This window comes from Salvelinus alpinus, chromosome 10, assembly GCF_045679555.1.
Source record: "Salvelinus alpinus chromosome 10, SLU_Salpinus.1, whole genome shotgun sequence".
NCBI classification, from domain to species: Eukaryota; Metazoa; Chordata; class Actinopteri; order Salmoniformes; family Salmonidae; genus Salvelinus; species Salvelinus alpinus.
This window is the reverse complement of record NC_092095.1, coordinates 3,056,027-3,078,326: the sequence shown is the minus strand read 5'-3', so window position 1 is coordinate 3,078,326 and position 22,300 is coordinate 3,056,027. Positions and strand designations below refer to the sequence as shown.

General features: G+C 43.8%; 1 protein-coding gene across 7 annotated transcripts in view; it reads left to right on the top strand.

Annotated features, from left to right (window-relative positions):
• The window catches only part of LOC139531457 (uncharacterized), a 261,709-nt gene extending 239,943 nt beyond the window's left edge, over positions 1-21,766 (top strand). For 3 of the 7 annotated variants that reach the window (XM_071327918.1, XM_071327925.1, XM_071327924.1), the window contains 5 exons: positions 8,390-8,460; positions 11,092-11,280; positions 11,353-11,513; positions 20,382-20,472; positions 20,947-21,766. In XM_071327918.1, the coding sequence (XP_071184019.1) occupies positions 8,390-8,460; positions 11,092-11,280; positions 11,353-11,513; positions 20,382-20,472; positions 20,947-21,029 (595 nt within the window). In that variant the 3' untranslated portion in view covers positions 21,030-21,766. Of the gene's footprint in view, positions 1-8,389; positions 8,461-11,091; positions 11,281-11,352; positions 11,514-20,381; positions 20,473-20,605; positions 20,717-20,908 lie in introns of those variants that run through there. The other 4 variants (XM_071327919.1, XM_071327921.1, XM_071327922.1 and 1 more) reach the window with 4 other exon arrangements.
• Positions 21,767-22,300: the final 534 nt, after the last annotated feature.

Genomic DNA, 22,300 nt, shown 5'->3' with positions numbered 1-22,300 from the left:
ACTGCTGCTTCTCAGCACGTTACTTCTGACTGCTGCTTCTCAGCACGTTACTTCTGACTGTTGCTTCTCAGCACGTTACTTCTGACTGTTGCTTCTCAGCACGTTACTTCTGACTGTTGCTTCTCAGCACGTTACTTCTGACTGTTGCTTCTCAGCACGTTACTTCTGACTTGCTTCTCAGCACGTTACTTCTGACTGTTGCTTCTCAGCACGTTACTTCTGACTGTTGCTTCTCAGCACGTTACTTCTGACTGTTGCTTCTCAGCACGTTACTTCTGACTGTTGCTTCTCAGCACGTTGCTTCTGACTGTTGCTTCTCAGCACGTTGCTTCTGACTGTTGCTTCTCAACACGTTGCTTCTGACTGTTGCTTCTCAGCACGTTGCTTCTGACTGTTGCTTCTCAGCACGTTGCTTCTGACTGTTGCTTCTCAGCACGTTGCTTCTGACTGTTGCTTCTCAGCACGTTGCTTCTGACTGTTGCTTCTCAGCACGTTGCTTCTGACTGTTGCTTCTCAGCACGTTGCTTCTGACTGTTGCTTCTCAGCACGTTGCTTCTGACTGTTGCTTCTCAGCACGTTGCTTCTGACTGTTGCTTCTCAGCATGTTGCTTCTGACTGTTGCTTCTGACTGTTGCTTCTGACTGTTGCTTCTGACTGTTGCTTCTGACTGTTGCTTCTGACTGTTGCTTCTGACTGTTGCTTCTGACTGTTGCTTCTGACTGTTGCTTCTCATTACGTTGCTTCTCAGCACGTTGCTTTTCAACACGTTACTTCTGACTGTTGCTTCTCAGCACGTTGCTTCTCAGCACGTTGCTTCTCAGCACGTTGCTTCTCAGCACGTTGCTTCTCAGCACGTTGCTTCTCAGCACGTTGCTTTTCAACACGTTACTTCTGACTGTTGCTTCTCAACACGTTGCTTCTCAGCACGTTGCTTCTCAGCACGTTGCTTCTCAGCATGTTGCTTCTGACTTGCTTCTCAGCACGTTACTTCTGACTGTTGCTTCTCAACACGTTGCTTCTGACTGTTGCTTCTCAGCACGTTGCTTCTGACTGTTGCTTCTCAGCACGTTGCTTCTGACTGTTGCTTCTCAGCACGTTGCTTCTGACTGTTGCTTCTCAGCACGTTGCTTCTGACTGTTGCTTCTCAGCACGTTGCTTCTGACTGTTGCTTCTCAGCACGTTGCTTCTGACTGTTGCTTCTCAGCACGTTGCTTCTGACTGTTGCTTCTCAGCACGTTGCTTCTGACTGTTGCTTCTCAGCACGTTGCTTCTGACTGTTGCTTCTCAGCACGTTGCTTCTGACTGTTGCTTCTGACTGTTGCTTCTGACTGTTGCTTCTGACTGTTGCTTCTCAGCACGTTGCTTCTCAGCACGTTGCTTCTCAGCACGTTGCTTTTCAACACGTTACTTCTGACTGTTGCTTCTCAGCACGTTGCTTCTCAGCACGTTGCTTCTCAGCACGTTGCTTCTGACTTGCTTCTCAGCACGTTACTTCTGACTGTTGCTTCTCAACCCTTTTACTTCTGACTGTTGCTTTTCAACCCTTTTACTTCTGACTGTTGCTTTTCAACCCTTTTACTTCTGACTGTTGCTTTTCAACCCTTTTACTTCTGACTGTTGCTTTTCAACCCTTTTACTTCTGACTGTTGCTTTTCAACCCTTTTACTTCTGACTGTTGCTTTTCAACCCTTTTACTTCTGACTGTTGCTTTTCAACCCTTTTACTTCTGACTGTTGCTTTTCAACCCTTTTACTTCTGACTGTTGCTTTTCAACCCTTTTACTTCTGACTGTTGCTTTTCAACCCTTTTACTTCTGACTGTTGCTTTTCAACCCTTTTACTTCTGACTGTTGCTTTTCAACCCTTTTACTTCTGACTGTTGCTTTTCAACCCTTTTACTTCTGACTGTTGCTTTTCAACCCTTTTACTTCTGACTGTTGCTTTTCAACCCTTTTACTTCTGACTGTTGCTTTTCAACCCTTTTACTTCTGACTGTTGCTTTTCAACCCTTTTACTTCTGACTGTTGCTTTTCAACCCTTTTACTTCTGACTGTTGCTTTTCAACCCTTTTACTTCTGACTGTTGCTTTTCAACCCTTTTACTTCTGACTGTTGCTTTTCAACCCTTTTACTTCTGACTGTTGCTTTTCAACCCTTTTACTTCTGACTGTTGCTTTTCAACCCTTTTACTTCTGACTGTTGCTTTTCAACCCTTTTACTTCTGACTGTTGCTTTTCAACCCTTTTACTTCTGACTGTTGCTTTTCAACCCTTTTACTTCTGACTGTTGCTTTTCAACCCTTTTACTTCTGACTGTTGCTTTTCAACCCTTTTACTTCTGACTGTTGCTTTTCAACCCTTTTACTTCTGACTGTTGCTTTTCAACCCTTTTACTTCTGACTGTTGCTTTTCAACCCTTTTACTTCTGACTGTTGCTTTTCAACCCTTTTACTTCTGACTGTTGCTTTTCAACCCTTTTACTTCTGACTGTTGCTTTTCAACCCTTTTACTTCTGACTGTTGCTTTTCAACCCTTTTACTTCTGACTGTTGCTTTTCAACCCTTTTACTTCTGACTGTTGCTTTTCAACCCTTTTACTTCTGACTGTTGCTTTTCAACCCTTTTACTTCTGACTGTTGCTTTTCAACCCTTTTACTTCTGACTGTTGCTTTTCAACCCTTTTACTTCTGACTGTTGCTTTTCAACCCTTTTACTTCTGACTGTTGCTGTTCAACCCTTTTACTTCTGACTGTTGCTGTTCAACCCTTTTACTTCTGACTGTTGCTGTTCAACACGTTACTTCTGACTGTTGCTTCTCAACACGTTACTTCTGACTGTTGCTTCTCAACACTGTTACTTCTGACTGTTGCTTCTGACTGTTGCTTCTGACTGTTGCTTCTGACTGTTGCTTCTCAACACATTACTTCTGACTGTTGCTTCTCAACACGTTGCTTCTCAACACATTACTTCTGACTGTTGCTTCTCAACACGTTGCTTCTCAACACATTACTTCTGACTGTTGCTTCTCAACACGTTGCTTCTCAACACATTACTTCTGACTGTTGCTTCTGAACACTGTTAGTTCTAACTGTTACTTCTCTTCTAAACACTAACATCTGACGGTTGCTTCTGAATACCGTTATGTCTGACTTGCTTCTCAACACCTTTCCTTCTGACTGTTCCTTCTAAACATTGTTCCTTCTAAACACTGTTGCTTCTGTTGCTTCTCTTCTAAACAATGTTGCTTCTAAACACCATTGTCTGACTGTTGCTTTTCATCTAAACACCTTTTACTTCTGACTGTTGCTTCTCTTCTAAACACGTTGCTTCTGACTGCTGCTTCTGACTGTTGCTTCTCAACACGTTACTTCTGACTGTTGCTTCTCAACACGTTACTTCTGACTGTTGCTTCTCAACACGTTACTTCTGACTGTTGCTTCTCAACACGTTACTTCTGACTGTTGCTTCTCAACACGTTACTTCTGACTGTTGCTTCTCAACACGTTACTTCTGACTGTTGCTTCTGACTGTTGCTTCTCAACACTGTTGCTTCTGACTGTTGCTTCTCAACACTGTTGCTTCTGACTGTTGCTTCTCAACACATTACTTCTGACTGTTGCTTCTCAACACGTTGCTTCTCAACACATTACTTCTGACTGTTGCTTCTCAACACGTTGCTTCTCAACACATTACTTCTGACTGTTGCTTCTGAACACTGTTAGTTCTAACTGTTACTTCTCTTCTAAACACTAACATCTGACGGTTGCTTCTGAATACCGTTATGTCTGACTTGCTTCTCAACACCTTTCCTTCTGACTGTTCCTTCTAAACATTGTTCCTTCTAAACACTGTTGCTTCTGTTGCTTCTCTTCTAAACAATGTTGCTTCTAAACACCATTGTCTGACTGTTGCTTTTCATCTAAACACCTTTTACTTCTGACTGTTGCTTCTCTTCTAAACACGTTGCTTCTGACTGCTGCTTCTGACTGCTGCTTCTGACTGTTGCTTCTGACTGTTGCTTCTGACTGTTGCTTCTGACTGTTGCTTCTCAGCACGTTGCTTCTCAGCACGTTGCTTCTCAGCACGTTGCTTTTCAACACGTTACTTCTGACTGTTGCTTCTCAGCACGTTGCTTCTCAGCACTTTGCTTCTCAGCACGTTGCTTCTGACTTGCTTCTCAGCACGTTACTTCTGACTGTTGCTTCTCAACCCTTTTACTTCTGACTGTTGCTTTTCAACCCTTTTACTTCTGACTGTTGCTTTTCAACCCTTTTACTTCTGACTGTTGCTTTTCAACCCTTTTACTTCTGACTGTTGCTTTTCAACCCTTTTACTTCTGACTGTTGCTTTTCAACCCTTTTACTTCTGACTGTTGCTTTTCAACCCTTTTACTTCTGACTGTTGCTTTTCAACCCTTTTACTTCTGACTGTTGCTTTTCAACCCTTTTACTTCTGACTGTTGCTTTTCAACCCTTTTACTTCTGACTGTTGCTTTTCAACCCTTTTACTTCTGACTGTTGCTTTTCAACCCTTTTACTTCTGACTGTTGCTTTTCAACCCTTTTACTTCTGACTGTTGCTTTTCAACCCTTTTACTTCTGACTGTTGCTTTTCAACCCTTTTACTTCTGACTGTTGCTTTTCAACCCTTTTACTTCTGACTGTTGCTTTTCAACCCTTTTACTTCTGACTGTTGCTTTTCAACCCTTTTACTTCTGACTGTTGCTTTTCAACCCTTTTACTTCTGACTGTTGCTTTTCAACCCTTTTACTTCTGACTGTTGCTTTTCAACCCTTTTACTTCTGACTGTTGCTTTTCAACCCTTTTACTTCTGACTGTTGCTTTTCAACCCTTTTACTTCTGACTGTTGCTTTTCAACCCTTTTACTTCTGACTGTTGCTTTTCAACCCTTTTACTTCTGACTGTTGCTTTTCAACCCTTTTACTTCTGACTGTTGCTTTTCAACCCTTTTACTTCTGACTGTTGCTTTTCAACCCTTTTACTTCTGACTGTTGCTTTTCAACCCTTTTACTTCTGACTGTTGCTTTTCAACCCTTTTACTTCTGACTGTTGCTTTTCAACCCTTTTACTTCTGACTGTTGCTTTTCAACCCTTTTACTTCTGACTGTTGCTTTTCAACCCTTTTACTTCTGACTGTTGCTTTTCAACCCTTTTACTTCTGACTGTTGCTTTTCAACCCTTTTACTTCTGACTGTTGCTTTTCAACCCTTTTACTTCTGACTGTTGCTTTTCAACCCTTTTACTTCTGACTGTTGCTTTTCAACCCTTTTACTTCTGACTGTTGCTTTTCAACCCTTTTGCTTCTGACTGTTGCTTTTCAACCCTTTTGCTTCTGACTGTTGCTGTTCAACCCTTTTACTTCTGACTGTTGCTGTTCAACCCTTTTACTTCTGACTGTTGCTTCTCTTCTAAACACGTTGCTTCTGACTGTTGCTTCTCAACACGTTACTTCTGACTGTTGCTTCTCAACACGTTACTTCTGACTGTTGCTTCTCAACACTGTTACTTCTGACTGTTGCTTCTGACTGTTGCTTCTGACTGTTGCTTCTCAACACTGTTACTTCTGACTGTTGCTTCTGACTGTTGCTTCTCAACACATTACTTCTGACTGTTGCTTCTCAACACGTTGCTTCTCAACACATTACTTCTGACTGTTGCTTCTCAACACGTTGCTTCTCAACACATTACTTCTGACTGTTGCTTCTCAACACGTTGCTTCTCAACACATTACTTCTGACTGTTGCTTCTGAACACTGTTAGTTCTAACTGTTACTTCTCTTCTAAACACTAACATCTGACGGTTGCTTCTGAATACCGTTATGTCTGACTTGCTTCTCAACACCTTTCCTTCTGACTGTTCCTTCTAAACATTGTTCCTTCTAAACACTGTTGCTTCTGTTGCTTCTCTTCTAAACAATGTTGCTTCTAAACACCATTGTCTGACTGTTGCTTTTCATCTAAACACCTTTTACTTCTGACTGTTGCTTCTCTTCTAAACACGTTGCTTCTGACTGCTGCTTCTGACTGTTGCTTCTCAACACGTTACTTCTGACTGTTGCTTCTCAACACGTTACTTCTGACTGTTGCTTCTCAACACGTTACTTCTGACTGTTGCTTCTCAACACGTTACTTCTGACTGTTGCTTCTCAACACGTTACTTCTGACTGTTGCTTCTGACTGTTGCTTCTGACTGTTGCTTCTGACTGTTGCTTCTCAACACTGTTGCTTCTGACTGTTGCTTCTCAACACTGTTGCTTCTGACTGTTGCTTCTCAACACATTACTTCTGACTGTTGCTTCTCAACACGTTGCTTCTCAACACATTACTTCTGACTGTTGCTTCTCAACACGTTGCTTCTCAACACATTACTTCTGACTGTTGCTTCTGAACACTGTTAGTTCTAACTGTTACTTCTCTTCTAAACACTAACATCTGACGGTTGCTTCTGAATACCGTTATGTCTGACTTGCTTCTCAACACCTTTCCTTCTGACTGTTCCTTCTAAACATTGTTCCTTCTAAACACTGTTGCTTCTGTTGCTTCTCTTCTAAACAATGTTGCTTCTAAACACCATTGTCTGACTGTTGCTTTTCATCTAAACACCTTTTACTTTTGACTGTTTCTCTTCTCAATACTTGTATGTCTGACTGTTGTTTCTAAACACCGTTTAAAAAAAAATATTTAAATTGTATTTGACCTTTTTATTTAACTAGGCAAGTTTTCAATGACGGCCAAGGAACAGTGGGTTAACTGCCTTGTTCAGGGGCAGAATGGCAGATTATTACCTTGTCAGCTCAGGGATTTGATCTTGCAACCTTTCAGTTACAAGTCCAACGCTCTAACCACTAGGCTACCTGCTGCCCCAGGACATCGCTTTGTGCACGGGGGCGTTGTCATGCTGAAACAGGAAAGGGCCTTCTCCAAACTGTTGCCACAAAGGTCAAAGCACAGAATCATCTAGAATGTCATTGTATGCTGTAGCGTTAAGATTCACTGGAACTAAGGGGTCTAGCCGTACTATGAAAAACAGCCCCAGACCATTATTCCTCCCCCACCAAACTTTACAGTTGGCACTGTGCATTGGGACAGGTAGCGTTCTACTGGCATCCGCCAAACCCATCACTGCAGAGAGCAGGTTTCCGCTGCTCCAGAGTCCAATTTTATACACTTGTCAGCAATGGGTGTGGCTGAAATAGCCAATTCCACTAATTTGAAGGAGTTTCCACATACTGCTGTATATATATAGTGTATTTCTGTCTGACTGCTTCTCTTCTAAACAACGTTATGAGTGACTGTTGCTTCTCTTCTAAACAACGTTATGAGTGACTGTTGCTTCTCTTCTAAACAACGTTATGAGTGACTGTTGCTTCTCTTCTAAACAACGTTATGAGTGACTGTTGCTTCTCTTCTAAGCAACGTTATGAGTGACTGTTGCTTCTCTTCTAAGCAACGTTATGAGTGACTGTTGCTTCTCTTCTAAGCAACGTTATGAGTGACTGTTGCTTCTCTTCTAAACAACGTTATGAGTGACTGTTGCTTCTCTTCTAAACAACGTTATGAGTGACTGTTGCTTCTCTTCTAAACAACGTTATGAGTGACTGTTGCTTCTCTTCTAAACAACGTTATGAGTGACTGTTGCTTCTCTTCTAAGCAACGTTATGAGTGACTGTTGCTTCTCTTCTAAGCAACGTTATGAGTGACTGTTGCTTCTCTTCTAAACAACGTTATGAGTGACTGTTGCTTCTCTTCTAAACAACGTTATGAGTGACTGTTGCTTCTCTTCTAAACAACGTTATGAGTGACTGTTGCTTCTCTTCTAAACAACGTTATGAGTGACTGTTGCTTCTCTTCTAAACAACGTTATGAGTGACTGTTGCTTCTCTTTCTAAACAACGTTATGAGTGACTGTTGCTTCTCTTCCTAAACAACGTTATGAGTGACTGTTGCTTCTCTTCCTAAACAACGTTATGAGTGACTGTTGCTTCTCTTCCTAAACAACGTTATGAGTGACTGTTGCTTCTCTTCCTAAGCAACGTTATGAGTGACTGTTGCTTCTCTTCCTAAGCAACGTTATGAGTGACTGTTGCTTCTCTTCCTAAGCAACGTTATGAGTGACTGTTGCTTCTCTTCTAAACAACGTTATGAGTGACTGTTGCTTCTCTTCCTAAGCAACGTTATGAGTGACTGTTGCTTCTCTTCCTAAGCAACGTTATGAGTGACTGTTGCTTCTCTTCCTAAGCAACGTTATGAGTGACTGTTGCTTCTCTTCCTAAACAACGTTATGAGTGACTGTTGCTTCTCTTCCTAAACAACGTTATGAGTGACTGTTGTCCACCATGACACTGTCAGGAGATCCATTCCTTTTTGTCAACAGGTTAAAAGGTTTCAAAAGCGGACCGTCTTCCATGATTGAACTGGAGGATTATGAAGAGAATGACGACTTCTGTAAGTATAGAGCCTTGTGCCTGTTGTCCTATGGACCTTGTTGTCCTAACCTAGTGTGTCCTATGGACCTTGTTGTCCTAACCTAGTGTGTCCTATGGAGCTGGTTGTCCTAACCTAGTGTGTCCTATGGAGCTGGTTGGTGTCCTAACCTAGTGTGTCCTATGGAGCTGGTTGGTGTCCTAACCTAGTGTGTCCTATGGAGCTGGTTGTTGTCCTAACCTAGTGTGTCCTATGGAGCTGGTTGGTGTCCTAACCTAGTGTGTCCTATGGAGCTGGTTGGTGTCCTAACCTAGTGTGTCCTATGGAGCTGGTGTGTGTCCTATGGAGCTGCTTGTTGTCCTAACCTAGTGTGTCCTATGGAGCTGCTTGTTGTCCTAACCTAGTGTGTCCTATGGAGCTGCTTGGTGTCCTAACCTAGTGTGTCCTATTGAGCTGGTTGGTGTCCTAACCTAGTGTGTCCTATGGAGCTGGTTGTTGTCCTAACCTAGTGTGTCCTATGGAGCTGGTTGGTGTCCTAACCTAGTGTCTTATGGAGCTGGTTGGTGTCCTAACCTAGTGTGTCTTATGGAGCTGGGTGTCCTAACCTAGTGTGTCCTATGGAGCTGGTTGTTGTCCTAACCTAGTGTGTCCTATGGAGCTGGTTGGTGTCCTAACCTAGTGTGTCCTATGGAGCTGGTTGGTGTCCTAACCTAGTGTGTCCTATGGAGCTGGTTGTTGTCCTAACCTAGTGTGTCCTATGGAGCTGGTTGGTGTCCTAACCTAGTGTGTCCTATGGAGCTGGTTGGTGTCCTAACCTAGTGTGTCCTATGGAGCTGGTGTGTGTCCTATGGAGCTGGTTGTTGTCCTAACCTAGTGTGTCCTATGGAGCTGCTTGTTGTCCTAACCTAGTGTGTCCTATGGAGCTGCTTGTTGTCCTAACCTAGTGTGTCCTATGGAGCTGCTTGGTGTCCTAACCTAGTGTGTCCTATGGAGCTGCTTGGTGTCCTAACCTAGTGTGTCCTATGGAGCTGCTTGGTGTCCTAACCTAGTGTGTCCTATGGAGCTGGTTGGTGTCCTAACCTAGTGTGTCCTATGGAGCTGCTTGTTGTCCTAACCTAGTGTGTCCTATGGAGCTTGTATTGCTTCTATTTAACTGATTCCTGTTTGCTTTGACTTTCCATTTGATTGTTTTAAGTGTGTTGGGATTTTAAATGCACTTTAAGTGAAGTTTGATGTAAGACATTTAAACTACAGCGCCTTCAGGAAGTATTCGTACCCGTTGCCTTGTTGTGTTACAGCCTGAATTCACCCCTCCACACACAGTACTCCATAATGACAAAGTGAAAATATGTTTTTCCAAATGTTTGCTAATTCATTGAAAATGTAATGCAGAAATATATCATTTACATTTGTACTCACACCTCTGAGTCAATACTTTGTATAAGCACCGTTGGCAAATATTACAGCTGTGAGTCTTTTTGGGTAAGTCTCTAAGAGATTTCCACACCTGGATTGTGCATCATTTGCCCATTTTTCTTTTCTAAATTCTTCAAGCTCTGTCAAATTGGTTGTTGATCATTGCTAGACAACCATTTTCAGGTCTTGCCATAGATTTTCAAGTAGATTTAAGTCAATACTATAACTTGGCCACTCAGGAACATTCACTGTCTTCTTGGTCAGTAACTCCACTGTATACCTTGTGTTTTAGGTTATTGTCTTGCTGAAAGGTGAATTCACCACTGTGTCTGATGGAAGGCAGACTGAACCAGGATTTCCTATAGGATTTTGCCTGTGCTTTGTGCCATTCCATTTTTTATTTATTTTTTGCAAAACTCCCTAGTCCTTAACGATTACAAGCATACCCATAACATGATGCAGCCACCACTATGCTTGAACATATGTAGTGTGGTACTCTGTAATGTATTGGATTTGCCCCAAACATAACACTTTGTATTCAGGACAAAATGTAAATTGCTTTACCAGATATTTTGCAGTTTTACTTTAGTGCCTTGTTGCAAACAGGAAGCATGTTCTGGAATATTTGTTATTCTGTACAGGCTTCCTTCTTTTCACTATTTCAATTAGGTTAGTATTGTGGAGTTACTACAATGTTGTTGATTCATGCTGTTTTCTCCTATCACAGCCATTCAACTCTAACGTCACCATTGGCCTCATGGTTATGTGTGGGGTATAGAGATGAGGTAGTCATTCAAAAATCATGTTAAACACTATTTCGTCACAGTCAGTCCATGCAATTTATGTGACTCATTTAGCAAATTGTTACTCCTGAACTTATTATGGCTTGTCATAACAAAGGGGTTGAATACTTATTGACGCAAGACATTTCAGATTTTCATTTTTAATTTGTAAAATGTTCAAAAACATAGTTCCACTTTGACATTATGGGGTATTGTGTGACACACAAAAAAATCTCTATTTAATTCATTTTCAATTCAGGCTGTAACAACAAAATGTGGAAAAAGTCAAGGGGTGTGAATACTCTCTGAAGGCACAGATGTGTTGGACAGACCTGTTTCCAAGATGACTGCAGAGCCAACCCAGAAACTTTACAATCCCTTTATTGATATACTACTTTCTTATTATTCCACTGACCTCTAACCCTGACCTCTAACCCTGACCTCTTCATGACAGGTGTCCGGTCATTCAGAGTGACGCCCCATCCGTCTGTCCATCAGTCTGTCCCTCCTGGCATCGTGCTGTCGGTCCCTGAGGCTGTGACTGAGCTTTGTGCTCCTCCTCTCAGAGCCATCCCACTGCAGCTGGAGGACAAGGCCAACTTCACAGAATGGATGGCTTTGCTCTGGCCTGCCACTGGGAAACGTACGTACACACAGACAGAGATGGGGCAATAGGTCAACAATAGTGTGATGTTGTCCTGTGTTGTGTTATCAGAGGGAGGCCAGATCAGCCCAGACCATTTCCAGTGGTTCTCGTATCGAGACAGAGCTCTTGGTTACAAGATGGACCTGCTGGCTGAAACCTTCTCTAATGGAACGATCTTGCTGGGCTCCTACATGAAGAAGCCTCTGCTGGTGGACCACGGCGCTTCCACTGTGAGTAACCCTGACCTTTAATCCTCTGCTGGTGGACCACGGCGCTTCCACTGTGAGTAACCCTGACCTTTAACCCTCTGCTGGTGGACCACAGCGCTACCACTGTGAGTAACCCTGACCTTTAACCCTCTGCTGGTGGACCACAGCGCTTCCACTTAGAGTAACCATGACCTTTAACCCTCTGCTGGTGGACCACAGCGCTACCACTGTGAGTAACCCTGACCTTTAACCCTCTGCTGGTGGACCACAGCGCTACCACTGTGAGTAACCCTGACCTTTAACCCTCTGCTGGTGGACCACAGCGCTACCACTGTGAGTAACCCTGACCTTTAACCCTCTGCTGGTGGACCACAGCGCTACCACTGTGAGTAACCCTGACCTTTAACCCTCTGCTGGTGGACCACAGCACTACCACTGTGAGTAACCCTGACCTTTAACCCTCTGCTGGTGGACCACAGCGCTACCACTGTGAGTAACCCTGACCTTTAACCCTCTGCTGGTGGACCACAGCGCTACCACTGTGAGTAACCCTGACCTTTAACCCTCTGCTGGTGGACCACAGCGCTACCACTGTGAGTAACCCTGACCTTTAACCCTCTGCTGGTGGACCACAGCGCTACCACTGTGAGTAACCCTGACCTTTAACCCTCTGCTGGTGGACCACAGCGCTACCACTGTGAGTAACCTTGACCTCTAACCCCTAACCCTCTACTGGTCGACAACAGCACTAGCACTGTGAGTAACCTTTAACTCCTAATCCCTAAAACCATCAGGGATGCAAACTTGTCACTTTTCTGCGATATTCACCATTTTGATTTCTAAATAGGCCATCCACGTGAATTGTGTAGATCCGAAGAAAGAACGATTTGAGCTTGGAAGGGGGTTGGGGTCTGTTCTCTGTTTCTCACATCGAAATCATTGACTGAGCACAGAATACACCCCTACGCGTTCTACAAAGACAATATCATGCCCCCCGGGTGGTGCTAGCTGCATCGCAGTGCTAGCTGTGCCATCAGAGACGGGTTCGAGCCCAGGCTCTGTCGCAGCCGGCCGTGACCGGGAGGTCCATGGGGCGACGCACAATTGGCCTAGCGTCGTCACGGGTTAGGGATGGTTTGGCCGGTAGGGCTTTCCTTGTCTCATCGTGCACTAGCGACTCTTGTGGCGGGCCGGGCGCAGTGCACGCTGACCAGGTCGCCAGGTGTACGGTGTTTCCTCTGACACATTGGTTTCGGAGGACGCATGGCTCTCGACCTTCGTCTCTCCCGAGTCCGTACGGGAGTTGTAGCGATGAGACAAGATAGTAACTACTAACAATTGGATACCACGAAATTGTGTAGAAAAGGGGGAAAAAAGACAATATCTGAGTTCAGTGTGATGTCAGATACCTACATTACCAACAGCACTGATGTTTGGCGATTAGGCCTGGCTCGCAGTCGGTGTTCCAAATAATCTCAGCGGTGTTCAATGGGGTTGAGGTCAGGGCTCTGTGCAGGCCAATCAAGTTCTTCCACACCGATCTCAACAAACCATTATTTCTGTATGGACCTCGCTTTGTGCACAGGGGCATTGTCATGCTGAAACAGGAAAGGTCCTTCCCCAAACTGTTGCCACAAAGGTCAAAGCACAGAATCGTCTAGAATGTCATTGTATGCTGTATCATCAAGATTTCCCTTCACTGGAACTAAGCCTGAATCATGAAAAACAGCCCCAGACCATTATTCCTCCTCCACCAAACACGCTTAAATGTCTTACTCACGTCGGCCACGGAGAAGGAGAGCCTACAGTCCTTCGTAGCGGGCCATATCGGTGGCACTGTGTTATCCTCAAAGTGGGCAAAGAAGGTGTTTAGCTTGTCTGGAAGTAAGATGTCGGTGTCCACGACAAGGATAGTTTTCTTTTTGTAGTCCGTCATTGTCTGTAGACACTGCCACATACGTCTCGTGTCTGAGCCATTCAAATGCGACTCCACTGTCTCTATACTGACGTTTTGCCTGTTTGATTGCCTTGCGGAAGGAATAACTACACTGTTTGTATTCGGCCATATTCCCAGTCACCTTGCCACGGTTAAATGCGGTGTTTTGCACTTTCAGTTTTACGCGAATGCTGCCATCTATCCACGGTTTCTGGTTAGGCTAGGTTTTAATAGTCACAGTGGGTGCAACATCTCCTATACACTTCCTGAAACTCACTCACCGACTCAGTGTATTCGTCAATGTTATTCTCGGAAGCTACCCGGAACATGTCCGCGTGAGAAAAAACTATCTTGAAGCGTGGATTCTGTTTGGTCAGACCAGCGTTGAATAGTCCTTAGCACGGGCACTTCCTGTTTGAGTTTCTGCCTATAAGATGGGAGCAAATTGGAGTTGTGGTCAAATTTGCCGAAAGGAGGGTAGGGGGGAGGGCCTTGTGTATATATCCCGGAAGTTGGAGTATCAGTGGTCCAGTGTTTTGGCAGTGTGAGTACTACAGTGGTCCAGTGTTTTGGCAGTGTGAGTACTACAGTGGTCCAGTGTTGTGGCAGTGTGAGTACTACAGTGGTCGAGTGTTGTGGCAGTGTGAGTACTGCAGTGGTCCAGTGTTTTGGCAGTGTGAGTACTGCAGTCGATGTGTTGATAGAACTTCGGCATCCTTTCTCTCAAATGTACTTTATTAAAATCTCCAGCTACAATAAATGCAGCCTCAGGATATGTGGTTTCCAGTTTTCATAAAGTCCAGTGTAGTTCTTTGAGGGCTGTCTTGGTATCAGCTTGAGGGGGGATATACACGGCCGTGACTATAACTGATGAGAATTCTCTTGGTATCAGCTTGAGGGGGGATATACACGGCCGTGACTATAACTGATGAGAATTCTCTTGGAAGATAATACGGTCAACATTTTGATTGTGAGGTATTCTAGATCGGGTGAACAAAAGGACTCGAGTTCCTGTATGTTATCACAATTACACCATGAGTCATTAATCATGAAACATACACCCCACACTTCTTCTAGCTGGCTGGACCGATTCGGACAGTATATCCCGAGAGAGCTATGTTTCCGTGAAGCAGAGTATGTTACAATCACTGATGTCTCTCTGGAAAGAGACCCGCACCCTGAGCTTGTCAATTTTATTATCCAGAGACTGAACATTAGCGAGTAATATACTCGGAAGCGGTGGCGGTGTGCGCGCCTCCTAAATCAGACTAGAATACCACTCTGAGAACCTCTCCTTCGCCGGCATTGTTTTGGGGCGGCTTCTGGAATCAGTTCAATTGCACTTGGGGGTGCAAACAAAGGATCTGCTTCGGGAAAGTCGTATTCCTGGTCGTAATGCTTCTAGTGCTGATGAGTTACCGCCGCTCTGATATCCAATAGTTCTTCCCGGTTGTATGTAATAATTCTGGGCTATCATTGTAAGAACATTTGTAAGAAATAATACATAAAAATATAAAAAATACTCAGGTTTCCTAAGAGCAAGAAGCGAGGCAGCCCCATCTTTCGGCACCATTTTCAAAAGTTGCATTATGTTGATAAAACGTTTACTGGAGACAGGAGATCAAGTGGAGACATAGGACGAGGTGGATAATTATATAATAAGGCCGTTTATTCACATGTAAAATTATCTTAGTAAATCGTGCAGCACGGCTCCTTCTGTCTGACTCGTATGGAATCGTCGGAAGAGAGCGCTCTAAACAGTTCATACAGATTATATAGGCAACAAGCAAAGTAGGTTGATCTTGTAGTCTGGCCTTCCGATTGGTCGATCTGGGTCGTGGGTAGTCCTGTCCGGGCCTGATGTCGACATTCCATTGGCTCTTCACACAGTTCTTAGTCTCATCCAAAAGCATCCTGCATGTGCGTTTGTTTTCACAGGGCCCTATTCATGGGGGAGGGGAGTGTGTGTGGGTCTGCGGTTATTTATAAGGGTACAAAGTGTGGGGGTATAGTGGGGATGGGTGCATGTTGTGCCAAGTATAGCTTGTGTTGAGAAGTTGTAAAACAAGTTACCAGTATCTAATACAATTTCTTACAATTATGAGACCTGTGTTAATTTTCTATAATTCCTGCTGCAATATGTTTGTCATTATTAGTGGATGTGCATTGTGCATTGTTCTAGTTAAAATTGTAACACAATTGAATTTTGAAAGCCAGAATAGTGATTATAGCAAAAAAAAGGTTTTGATAAAAGAAATGTAATTATTAATGGGTCTTATGGTTGTGGAAGGCTTATATTTAGCCTAGGTATAATTTTACATGCGGTCTTTAGACCTTCTAATTGTGCATCAAAGCTTATTCAGAGAACTTTAAAAAAAATCTAGATTTATATTGTGAATCGCCCATTTGAAACAGGAATGCATATTTCGCTACTTTAAAAAAAAAAAATCTAGATGCTGGCTAACCGACCCTCATTAACTTCTTATGGCTGCAATCCCGTTAACGGGATCGATATGACAACAGCCAGTGAAAGTGCAGGGCGCCAAATTAAAACAACAGAAATCTCATAATTAAAATTCCTCAAGCATACAAGTATTTCACACCATTTTAAAGATACACTTCTTGTTAATCCCACCACAGTGTCTGATTTCAAAAAGGGTTTACAGTGAAAGCACCACAAACGATTATGTTAGGTCACCGCAAAATCACAGCCATTTTTCCAGCCAAAGACAGGAGTCACAAAAAGCAGAAATAGAGATGAAATGAATCACTAACTGTTAGAGGAATTATATTCCTATGTGTTCGTTAACCAATTTAATTATAACAAAGCAAACACTCTGTCCGTTTCTAAGAATTTTGTACCTTTCTTATTTGCATAAAATAGACAAAGACCAGCCATCAAATTAATCAATAGCGTTTATTCTCCTCCTCTCCGACAAGGACAAAGCTGCTTCAAAAGTCCATTCCAACACACTAACGCACATTACACACTATATCTGGATTATCTCCTGGAGTCTCACCACAGTTTATTACCACTTAGCTGACAGTTCCAGTCTGCCCCAGATACGGAAACCCTGGAGGGGCTCTCGCTGTCTTATTTTATCTCCACAGAGTTATAGCTGGGTCGGTTCAAACATAGGTTAACTTCTCTGCGCACGGATCCCTTTTACGGGATCATTTTCCTAAACAACCGCTTAATTGTAGGGCGCAAAATTTTACTAAAAATATTTATAATCATGCAATCACAAGTGAAATATACCAAAACAGCGTAGCTTGTTGTTAATCCACCTATCGTGTCAGATTTTGAAAATATGCTTTACAGAGAAAGAAATCCAAGCTTGTGAGTGTATCAATCGATGCTAGAACAGCTAGCCCCAAATTAGCATGGTCACGAAAGTCAGAAAAGCAATAAAATGAATCGCTTACCTTTGATAATCTTCGGATGTTTGCACTCACGAGACTCCCAGTTACACAACAAATGTTATTTTTGTTCGATAAATATTACTTTTATAACAAAAAAACGCCATTTGGGTTGCGCGTTATGTTCAGAAAACCAAAGCCTTGTTCCGTTCGACGAACATTCCAAAAAATATCCGTAATGGTCGTAGAAACATGTCAAATGTTTTTTATAATCAATCCTCAGGTTGTTTTTAACAAACATAATCGATAATATTTCAACCGGACCGTAACCTATTCAATAAGAGAGAAAGAAAATGGAGAGCTACCCTCTCGCGCGCAGGAACTATTTAGAGGACACCTGACTACTTTTGAAAATTCTCGCTCATTTTTCAAAATAAAAGCCTGAAACTATGTCTAAAGCCTGGTCACAGCCTGAGGAAGCCATTGGAAAAGGAATATGGTTGATACCCCTTTAAATGGAAGAAAGACAGGCCAGGAAACACAGATTTAAAAAAAAATATATATATATATATATATATACAGTAATCCCTCGTTTATCGCGGGGGTTATGTTCCGAAAATGACCCGCGATAAGTGAAATCCGCGAAATAGAAAACTTTTTTTTTTTTTTACAATTAGCAACTATTACATGTATACAAATACAGTGACTCACGTGTAGGCCGTTTCGTCGACATTATGGGTTTAGGAGATGTTCGAAATTACAAGATAATTTGGCCAACTTAATGTAAATTTGCCAAGCTGTTTTATGTACGTACACAACTGCACGAGACGACAAAATGATAGCACAATTCGTAGCATGTTTTGATACAAGAAGCGGGAGTGAGTTTTTAGCGAATCAGAATGCAGAGCACAATGCACCAAAAAAAAAAAAAAAAATGCATTATGAAAATCCGCGAAATAGCGAATCCGCGATAAGTGAACCGCGAAGTGGCGAGGGATCACTGTATATCACTTCCGGGTTAGATTTTCTCAGGTTAGATTTTCTCAGGTTTTCGACTGCAGAATCAGTTTTGTTATACTCACAGACAATATTTTGACAGTTTTAGAAACTTTGGAGTGTTTTCTATCCTAATCTGTAAATTATATGCATATTCTACGATCTGGACCTGAGAAATAGTCCGTTTACCTTGGGAACGTTATTTAAAAATATATATATATATAAAAACTTCTGACCCCTAGCGTCAAGAGGATAACCTCCTAACCAGCTGTGTTGTTCCAGGTGTATAACCTCCTAACCAGCTGTGTGTTGTTGTTCCAGGTATATAACCTCCTAACCAGCTGTGTTGTTGTTGTTCCAGGTGTATAACCTCCTAACCAGCTGTGTGTTGTTGTTCCAGGTGTATAACCTCCTAACCAGCTGTGTTGTTGTTCCAGGTGTATAACCTCCTAACCAGCTGTGTTGTTGTTCCAGGTGTATAACCTCCTAACCAGCTGTGTTGTTGTTCCAGGTGTATAACCTCCTAACCAGCTGTGTTGTTGTTGTTCCAGGTGTATAACCTCCTAACCAGCTGTGTTGTTGTTCCAGGTGTATAACCTCCTAACCAGCTGTGTTGTTGTTGTTCCAGGTGTATAACCTCCTAACCAGCTGTGTTGTTGTTGTTCCAGGTGTATAACCTCCTAACCAGCTGTGTTGTTGTTGTTCCAGGTGTATAACCTCCTAACCAGCTGTGTTGTTGTTGTTCCAGGTGTATAACCTCCTAACCGGCTGTGTTGTTGTTCCAGGTGTATAACCTCCTAACCAGCTGTGTTGTTGTTGTTCCAGGTGTATAACCTCCTAACCAGCTGTGTTGTTGTTGTTCCAGGTATATAACCTCCTAACCGGCTGTGTTGTTCCAGGTATATAACCTCCTAACCGGCTGTGTTGTTGTTCCAGGTGTATAACCTCCTAACCGGCTGTGTTGTTGTTGTTCCAGGTGTATAACCTCCTAACCGGCTGTGTTGTTGTTGTTCCAGGTGTATAACCTCCTAACCAGCTGTGTTGTTGTTGTTCCAGGTGTATAACCTCCTAACCAGCTGTGTTGTTGTTGTTCCAGGTGTATAACCTCCTAACCAGCTGTGTTGTTGTTGTTCCAGGTGTATAACCTCCTAACCAGCTGTGTTGTTCCAGGTGTATAACCTCCTAACCAGCTGTGTTGTTCCAGGTGTATAACCTCCTAACCAGCTGTGTTCCAGGTGTATAACCTCCTAACCAGCTGTGTTGTTCCAGGTGTATAACCTCCTAACCAGCTGTGTGTTGTTGTTCCAGGTGTATAACCTCCTAACCAGCTGTGTTGTTGTTCCAGGTGTATAACCTCCTAACCAGCTGTGTTGTTGTTCCAGGTGTATAACCTCCTAACCAGCTGTGTTGTTGTTCCAGGTGTATAACCTCCTAACCAGCTGTGTTGTTGTTCCAGGTGTATAACCTCCTAACCAGCTGTGTTGTTGTTGTTCCAGGTGTATAACCTCCTAACCAGCTGTGTTGTTGTTCCAGGTGTATAACCTCCTAACCAGCTGTGTTGTTGTTGTTCCAGGTGTATAACCTAACCAGCTGTGTTGTTGTTGTTCCAGGTGTATAACCTCCTAACCGGCTGTGTTGTTGTTGTTCCAGGTGTATAACCTCCTAACCGGCTGTGTTGTTGTTCCAGGTGTATAACCTCCTAACCAGCTGTGTTGTTGTTGTTCCAGGTGTATAACCTCCTAACCAGCTGTGTTGTTGTTGTTCCAGGTATATAACCTCCTAACCGGCTGTGTTGTTCCAGGTATATAACCTCCTAACCGGCTGTGTTGTTGTTCCAGGTGTATAACCTCCTAACCGGCTGTGTTGTTGTTGTTCCAGGTGTATAACCTCCTAACCGGCTGTGTTGTTGTTGTTCCAGGTGTATAACCTCCTAACCGGCTGTGTTGTTGTTGTTCCAGGTGTATAACCTCCTAACCGGCTGTGTTGTTGTTGTTCCAGGTGTATAACCTCCTAACCGGCTGTGTTGTTGTTGTTCCAGGTGTATAACCTCCTAACCGGCTGTGTTGTTGTTGTTCCAGGTGTATAACCTCCTAACCGGCTGTGTTGTTGTTGTTCCAGGTGTATAACCTCCTAACCAGCTGTGTTGTTGTTGTTCCAGGTGTATAACCTCCTAACCAGCTGTGTTGTTCCAGGTGTATAACCTCCTAACCAGCTGTGTTGTTCCAGGTGTATAACCTCCTAACCAGCTGTGTTGTTCCAGGTGTATAACCTCCTAACCAGCTGTGTTCCAGGTGTATAACCTCCTAACCAGCTGTGTTCCAGGTGTATAACCTCCTAACCAGCTGTGTTGTTGTTGTTCCAGGTGTATAACCTCCTAACCAGCTGTGTTGTTGTTGTTCCAGGTGTATAACTCCTAACCAGCTGTGTTGTTGTTGTTCCAGGTGTATAACCTCCTAACCAGCTGTGTTGTTGTTGTTCCAGGTGTATAACCTCCTAACCAGCTGTGTGTTGTTCCAGGTGTATAACCTCCTAACCAGCTGTGTTGTTGTTGTTCCAGGTGTATAACCTCCTAACCAGCTGTGTTGTTGTTGTTCCAGGTATTTAACCTCCTAACCAGCTCAGTATCTGTGACGATCAATGGCAAAGAGAACCATTATGACCCAGGACAGACCTTCATGGTCCCATGTGGTGAGTTTTAACCCAGGACAGGCCATGTCTTCTGACCCCCTCCCTGTCTTGTCCAACAGGCCATGTCTTCTGCCCCCTCCCTGTCTTGTCCAACAGGCCATGTCTTCTGCCCCCTCCCTGTCTTGTCCAACAGGCCATGTCTTCTGACCCCCTCCCTGTGTTGTCCAACAGGCCATGTCTTCTGACCCCCTCCCTGTGTTGTCCAACAGGCCATGTCTTCTGACCCCCTCCCTGTGTTGTCCAACAGGCCATGTCTTCTGACCCCCTCCCTGTGTTGTCCAACAGGCCATGTCTTCTGACCCCCTCCCTGTGTTGTCCAACAGGCCATGTCTTCTGACCCCCTCCCTGTGTTGTCCAACAGGCCATGTCTTCTGACCCCCTCCCTGTGTTGTCCAACAGGCCATGTCTTCTGCCCCCTCCCTGTGTTGTCCAACAGGCCATGTATTCTGACCCCCTCCCTGTGTTGTCCAACAGGCCATGCCTACAGCCTCCACAATCTGACCCAGGAACCTGCTGCTCTACTCTTCACCAGGATGCTGGCAGAGAGCTCAGAGTGAAGCCTGACCCAAGAACCTGCTGCTCTACTCTTCACCAGGATGCTGGCAGAGAGCTCATAGTGAGGCCTGACCCAAGAACCTGCTGCTCTACTCTTCACCAGGATGCTGGCAGAGAGCTCAGAGTGAAGCCTGACCCAAGAACCTGCTGCTCTACTCTTCACCAGGATGCTGGCAGAGAGCTCAGAGTGAAGCCTGACCCAAGAACCTGCTGCGCTACTCTTCACCAGGATGCTGGCAGAGAGCTCAGAGTGAGGCCTGACCCAAGAACCTGCTGCTCTACTCTTCACCAGGATGCTGGCAGAGAGCTCAGAGTGAAGCCTGGGACCACAGCCAAGTACAATAGTGACAGGTCAGAGTAGTGAAGGATCCTGACAGAGGACCACCAGGTACCTCAACTTAAGAGTGACTGAGACCAGCAGAGACAACATGCTAGAGAGGCCCTCCTCACCCACCTGAATGACATTCCCAAGGACTTAACAGGAAATGACCAGCCAGGGATTTCAATGGAAAAGTTAGAAAGAGGGGGCTGTGCTGTACGTGCTTGTTATTGTCACAGTAACATTTGTAAATAGCAATACTTTTGTTTCGATGGTTTCTAGTGTCCCCCCCCCTACTGTGTACATTTAATGTGACCAATGAAATAACTTGTAAAGGCTTCTGGGTATTTTTATTGCACTATTCATCTTCTGTCAACTGTTGCAAACACATGATATGTACAAAATAAAAAGTAATTCATTCCTGGCTGTTAGCTTTATTCTTCTAAACTAAACGTCCCTTTTTCAGGACCCTGTCTTTCAAAGATCATTCGTAAAAATCCAAATAACTTCACAGATCTTCATTGTAAAGGGTTAAACAGTGTTTCCCCAAACAATTAATGAACATGCACCTGTGGAACGGTCGTTAAGACACTAACAGCTTACAGACGGTAGGCAATTAAGGTCACAGTTACGGAAACTTAGGACACTAAAGAGGCCTTTCTACTGACTCTGAAATCACAAAAAGAAAGATGCCCAGGGGCCCTGCTCATTTGCGTGAACGTGCCTTAGGTATGCTGCAAGGAGGCATGAGGACTGCAGATGTGACCAGGGCAATAAATTGCTATGTCTGTACTGTGAGACGCCTAAGACAACGCTACAGGGAGACAGGACGGAAAACTGATCGTCCTTGCAGTGGCAGACCACGTGTAACAACACCTGCACAGGATCGGTACATCCGAACTTCATACCTGCGGGACAGGTACAGGATGGCAACAACTGCCCGAGTTACACCAG